The sequence below is a fragment of the Rattus rattus genome, chromosome 16, assembly GCF_011064425.1.
Source record: "Rattus rattus isolate New Zealand chromosome 16, Rrattus_CSIRO_v1, whole genome shotgun sequence".
Classification (NCBI taxonomy): Eukaryota; Metazoa; Chordata; class Mammalia; order Rodentia; family Muridae; genus Rattus; species Rattus rattus.
In genome coordinates this window covers 1,467,941-1,473,940 of record NC_046169.1, presented here as the reverse complement: position 1 = coordinate 1,473,940, position 6,000 = coordinate 1,467,941, and the positions used below count along the sequence as shown (strand labels likewise).

At 49.3% G+C, this 6,000-nt stretch overlaps 1 protein-coding gene across 14 annotated transcripts in view; it reads right to left on the bottom strand.

Annotated features, from left to right (window-relative positions):
- Positions 1–440: 440 nt before the first annotated feature.
- Positions 441–6,000, bottom strand: part of Pnpla6 (patatin like phospholipase domain containing 6) — a 28,849-nt gene continuing 23,289 nt past the window's right edge. For all 14 annotated transcript variants that reach the window (XM_032886344.1, XM_032886348.1, XM_032886349.1 and 11 more), the window contains 5 exons: positions 2,847–3,148; positions 2,018–2,134; positions 1,747–1,843; positions 1,508–1,617; positions 441–750 (listed from right to left, as the gene is read on the bottom strand). In XM_032886344.1, coding sequence (XP_032742235.1) covers positions 676–750; positions 1,508–1,617; positions 1,747–1,843; positions 2,018–2,134; positions 2,847–3,148 — 701 coding nt within the window. In that variant the 3' untranslated portion in view covers positions 441–675. The remainder of the gene's footprint in view (positions 751–1,507; positions 1,618–1,746; positions 1,844–2,017; positions 2,135–2,846; positions 3,149–6,000) is intronic.

The window sequence follows — 6,000 nt, the reverse complement described above, 5'->3', positions numbered from 1 at the left end:
CTGTGTGTGTGTGAGAGGTAGTACGCACACAAGAGTGCAAAACAGTAGGAGGCCAGAAAAGGGCACCAGGTCCCGTGGAGCTGGAGTTACAGTCGTTGTGAGCCACCTGGGGTGGGCACTAGTAGGGCAACACAGATCCTCTGCCAGAGCAGAGCACACTGTGCCCCTTCAGAGCGGTCTCTGTGTCCTCTGGCTGTGGGGATTTAGTAGGGAGAGGTGCCAGAGACACCTGGGATCATCAAACCAGGTAAGGAAAGACAAAGCAGGCTCAGAGGGGTCTGCAGCCAGGGTGCAATGCACCCACACGGGAACCCACACGGGAACCCACACGGGAACTGTTACCGCAGTGGGACAAGCTGTAGGCTCCTTTGGACTCTGCCCAACACGTGAGCACAGACAACGTTGGGAGGAGCCCCAGAAACCCAAAGACAGCACCAGGCTGCTTCGAAAGGGGTGAGAGTTTATTGGGGGGAAGGTAACATAGTTGGTCAAAGGTCATCAGTGCAGTTCTGCCCTTCCCTTAGGGACAGGGCAAGTCAGTCCAGTGTGTGGTCCTTGGAGCCAAGGGGGAAGGCCCAGGGAGTGTCACAGTATAGCAGCAGGAATAATAGTGTGAGCTCCCCCACAGGCCCACCCACAACCCAGTCTAGGAACCGGGGTTCCCTGTCAAGGTCCTCAGGCATCTGCTACTGAGCTGGCAGTCTCCTGAGGCAGAAAGCGTCGTTGCCGGAGTGTGGACTTCTCCTCTTCCTATAGGGACAGGCAACAGATGTGTGTCACCCAGGCAGGGCGAATGTCAGCCTTGAAATCCACTTTGTGACAAACAGAGCTGCCCGACCCTCACCACTAAAACTAGTTTCACTCAAGCCTTGCTTGATAAGTATCACTTTAGAAACAGTCAGCTTGTGCATCGTGACACATTTCCTGGCCCAGGGCCATTAACGCACTGTGATGGTTAATCCTAATTGTCAACCTGACATAATCTGGAATACCCTAGGAGTGGAGTCTCAATGAAGTAGTGCTTAGATCAAGTTGTTCTGGGAGCATTGGGGTGGGGTGGGGGGTTTCTTTCCATGGTTAATTGTAGTGGGAAGATCTGCCTACTGTGGGCGGCACCATTCCCTACATAGGGCTGTACACTGGGGAAAGAGAGCTAAGTGCAGGCACGCATGCATCTATTGCTGTCTTCTGACTGCACACCCAATGTCGCCAGTTCTCTCAAGCTCCTGCCTCCTTCACTCCCTTGCAAAGACTGAATGTAACCTTAAATTATGATGTAAATAAACCCTTTCTCTCCTGAGCTGCTTTGAAGAGTATTTCGTCACAGCAACAGAGGTAAACCAATGTGGGTTTAGCTTGTCAGTCCTAAGCTGGGGAGACATGAATCTCCCATCTCCAGACTTGTGTTCTCATGTCACCCAACACCAACCCCCAAGGCTCTATCTAGTTCCTTCCCACGGCACATGTGATCTGCTGGGGACATGTGATTTTTGGGCTCCATTCTTACCACCTCTGAGGCAGTGCTAGGGCTGGCGCCCTCAGGGGAGCCCCCTTCATCCCTTGAGCAGTCAGGTCCCGCATCTTCCTCATACTCTGTCAAGCAATCCGACTCCTCCCCTGGGATGGGAAGTATCAAGGTGCAGGTGAGGAGACGTGGGCTGAGTTGATATTTTCAGCCACAATGCTCCCCGCCCACATCTCCAGGCCCAGCACGCCCAACTCTCAAGGGTCCCTTCAGCCCCTCACCATCAGCACAGCCATCAGAGATGTAGCTTGTTGGGGGTTCAATCCGGGACACGATCTCAGCCAAGTCAGTGAAGCCAGAGCTCGGGAAGGCAAGTATCTGTAGGGTAGGGTGGGTGAGGCTTTGGAAGTAGGGATGGTCTGAAGGGTTTTAAGAGCTCAGAGGGGACTCTGAGGTGGTGCCTGAGACCTGAGAGGCTCAGTAGAATAGAGGGGCTTGGGGTTCTGGAATCTCTGAGTGAGTTTGGTCCCAACAGAAACATCACAGGCTTACATCTGCACGGCGACTTTCATTAAGGTCTGTAGACCTCCGGTCTGTGAGCATTTTCTCAATGACTTCACCACGGGTCCAGCCTCCAAACACAGCCTTCCCATACTGGTAACCCACATCCTGCAAGAAACAAGGAGGCCGGGATTGTGCCTGACACCACCACCTGCCCCCACATCTACACACAGCTTCCTTCAATATCCCCATTAAGTGCTTGACTTCTGGGACAGCAGACATCTGAACTAAATCTATTTCAGAGTAATGTGTAGTCTACTTGCCCACAGATTTTCAGTTGTTGCCCCTGCCAGACATTACTAATCAATCTCTTCAGATCTCTCTCCCACTCAGCCCCATGAGGTATTTCAAGTACCAATTAACCTAGATGGTAATGTGCAAAATTATTTTCGAGGTCTGAAACAATGCATCGCGTTTGTGAATAGGGTCATGACCCATGTCTACAGTAGACATTAGTCCATTCTGGTACATCCTTCCAGTAATCAAAGAGGGACGTCAGACATTTTAACTTGGAACCTCTAGGCAGCATCTACTGATCAATATTAGTTGATGTGGACTATGACATGTTTTGCAGGGTTAGTGGCATATACCATATTGGTCCACCCCTCTCCAGACCCAAGGCAGACATTACTAACTGATCACTGCTTTCACTCTCTGCTTATTAGAAATGACATCAGAAACCAGTACACGGTGTTTCAGGCAGTGTGTGTCACAAATTTAGTGCGAATGTAATAGAATACATATAGCCATACCCATATTGTATCTACTGCAAACATTACTGTTTGACCACCGATCTACTCCCCATAGCCCAATGACTCACATAGATCTGGTCAAACTTCCCGAAGTCCATGGTCTTGAAGCAGTCAATGGATGGACGAAGGTACTCGCAATAGGAACTAGACTTGACAACTTCCAGCTGCCGCACACAGGACACATACGCCAGGCGGGACTGGATCTCAGCCATGTCTGGAACCTTTACCTTGTCTGCCCAGGGGTTTAGCCGTTTCCACAGCAACCACCAGCCAGACAGGCTGTCCCCATAGGTGCTGAGATCCGTCTCATCCTGGCTTCCCACGTCGATGGCAATGACCGTTTTGGCCCCCATGCTGCGGGCGATATCCGCTGTAGAGCCAGGAGGTCAGCAGTCTGTCCCAACAGGAGCCCAGCAGGGCAGGGATGCCCAACCCAGTCCCACAGATACCACAATGCAAATGGGCACATGGGGGTGGGGGGGTGGGGAGCATGCAAACACCATGCTGTCATGCAAATGACATGGAAATGTATGCAAACAAGAGAAGATGGCCCAGTGAAAGTGGCAGTTATGTTTGTGGCTGTCTGTCTGTCTGCTTGTCTGTGCGCTACAGAGCCAGCCCTGACCCGAGGAAATGCCTGTCTATTCAACTTTGTGTGGTTATCCTTGAGTTTATGTTGCTGGCTGTGCGTGTCACACGCATGTCGCCTGCATGTGCCTGTGAGTGTGTACATCCCTCTTTTCTGAGACCCTGTGGGAAGCACTGTCTCCCTGTGCCTGCACCTCTGGCTCGGCCTGTCCGAATGCATGTCAGGAAATGTCCATCTGTGTGTGTTGTGTGTGTGTTGTGTGCAGGCTGGAGATTAACACGGGTGTCTTCCCTTATCACTTGACACCTTTAAAAAAGCACTAGGTGATGCACACTTTTAACCCCAGCACTCGGGAAGCAGAGACAGGCAGGTCTCTGAGTTCACGGCCAGCCTGGTCTACAGAGTGAGTTCCAGGACGTGAGGACTACACACCATGTCTGCCCGTGTACCTGTAGGTCTGTGAACACCTATGTGAAGCGTCATGTGAGGGATGGTGGCCGTGTTTACAAGTTTGGTACATTTCCAGTGCTAGCAGGATCACAGGAAAATGCTTTTAGTTCAGCCCTGAGTTTTCACCCCTGTTGTTGTGCTGCAATGGGAACTGCAGATAAGAGGTGGATTGGGGCATGGCTACCCCAGTGCACCCTTATTTACAAGCCTAGAATCCCCACACTTGGGAGGTGGAAGGAGGAGGACTGTAAATTTAAGATCACTCTCAGCTATGTAGCAAATCAGAGGTCAGTTCAGGTTTAACAATAACTAACTAACCAGCCAACTAACCAACCAGTCAATCGACCAACCAACCAACCAACCACCAACACAGGGCCACTGAGATGACTCGGCAGGCGGGGCCCTTACCAAACCATTAATAACCAGAGTTCAACTCCCAGGACCCACATTTTGGAATGAGAAAAATAACTACTATAAGTTGTCCTCCAACCTCCATGTGTAATTATATTTTAAAAATCCTTTATTCATAAAGTTAAACACAGGCCCGGATGCACACAGTGTGGTACAGCTAGCCAGATCCTGGTCTATGAGATCAAGTGTGTAACTAACGTGTTCCTGGTCCATGAGATCAAGTGTGTGTAACTAACGTGTTTCTGGTCTATGAGATCAAGTGTGTGTAACTAACGTGTTCCTGGTCTATGAGATCAAGTGTGTGTAACTAACGTGTTCCTGGTCCATGAGATCAAGTGTGTAACTAACGTGTTCCTGGTCCATGAGATCAAGTGTGTAACTAACATGTTTCTGGTCTATGAGATCAAGTGTGTAACTAACGTGTTTCTGGTCTATGAGATCAAGTGTGTAACTAACGTGTTTCTGGTCTATGAGATCAAGTGTGTAACTAACATGTTTCTGGTCTATGAGATCAAGTGTGTGTAACTAACGTGTTCCTGGTCTATGAGATCAAGTGTGTAACTAACGTGTTCCTGGTCCATGAGATCAAGTGTGTGTAACTAACGTGTTTCTGGGGCACACACTTTTTATTTTTAATTTATTTATTTTATGTATCTGAGTGCCCTGTAGCTGTCTTCAGACACACCAGAAGAGGGCATCAGATCCATTACAGATGGTTGTGAGTCACCATGTGGTTGCTCGGAATTGAACTCAGGACCTCTAGAAGAGCAGTCAGCGCTCTTAACCTCTGAGCCATCTCTCCAGCCCCTGGGGGGCACACTTTTGACACTGAGTTTCTTGGTTGGTTGATTGGTTTGTTTTGTTTTGTTTTGTTTTTCAGAGCTGAGGACTGAACCCAGGGCCTTGTGCTTTCTAGGCAAGCGCTCTACCACTGAGCTAAATCCCCAACCCTTTGGTTTGTGTTTTTTGAGACAGGGTTTCTCTATGTAGCCTTGGCTGTCCTGAAACTCACTGTGTAGACCAGGCTGGCCTCAAACTCAGAGACCTCTGCCTCTGCCTCTGGCATGCAGGCATTGAAGGTGTGTGCCACCACCCATCAAGAGAATGAGTTTTCTTCAGAGCTGCACTTGAATCTACCTCCCGTCTATGCTTGTGAAGTCAGTAAGCATGCTGGGAATGTAGCCCAGTTAGTAGAGTGTCTGCACAGCGTGAAAGTCCTGGACCCCATCCCTAGCACCATGTAAACTGGGCATGGAGAACCCATCTGTCATCCCAGCAGCCCAGACATAGAGGCATGAGGATCAGAAATACAAGACTATCTTTTGATTACCTAAGTTTGAGGCCACCATGAGCTACGTGAGATCCTGTCTTGAGAAACAAAACAAAAACCCTTTAAGTTGGTGGTTGTGAAAAAATGCTTATCTTGGTCACATTGGCACCTTATTCAATCTACGAATCTATACACGCATAGTCCATAGAGTGTGCGGGGAAGGTGTGAACACACGCGTCAGTGCGGCTAATTACATCTCACAGACGTGTGCGTGGGTTCTACCTATGCAAGCCCGAGAGGTGTGCATCGGGAGCTTCTGTGCACATGTCAAAGCGTGTTCTGTATGTATGTATGTATGTATGTATGTATGTATGTATGTATGTATGTGCATGTATAACCGGGCACCAGCGCTAGTCCCTCGTATGTCTGTCATCTCTGTGTCCACTGTGACACGTGAGAATGGGAAGGTGTTTCATTTGTTATTTATTTACAGACAGGGTTT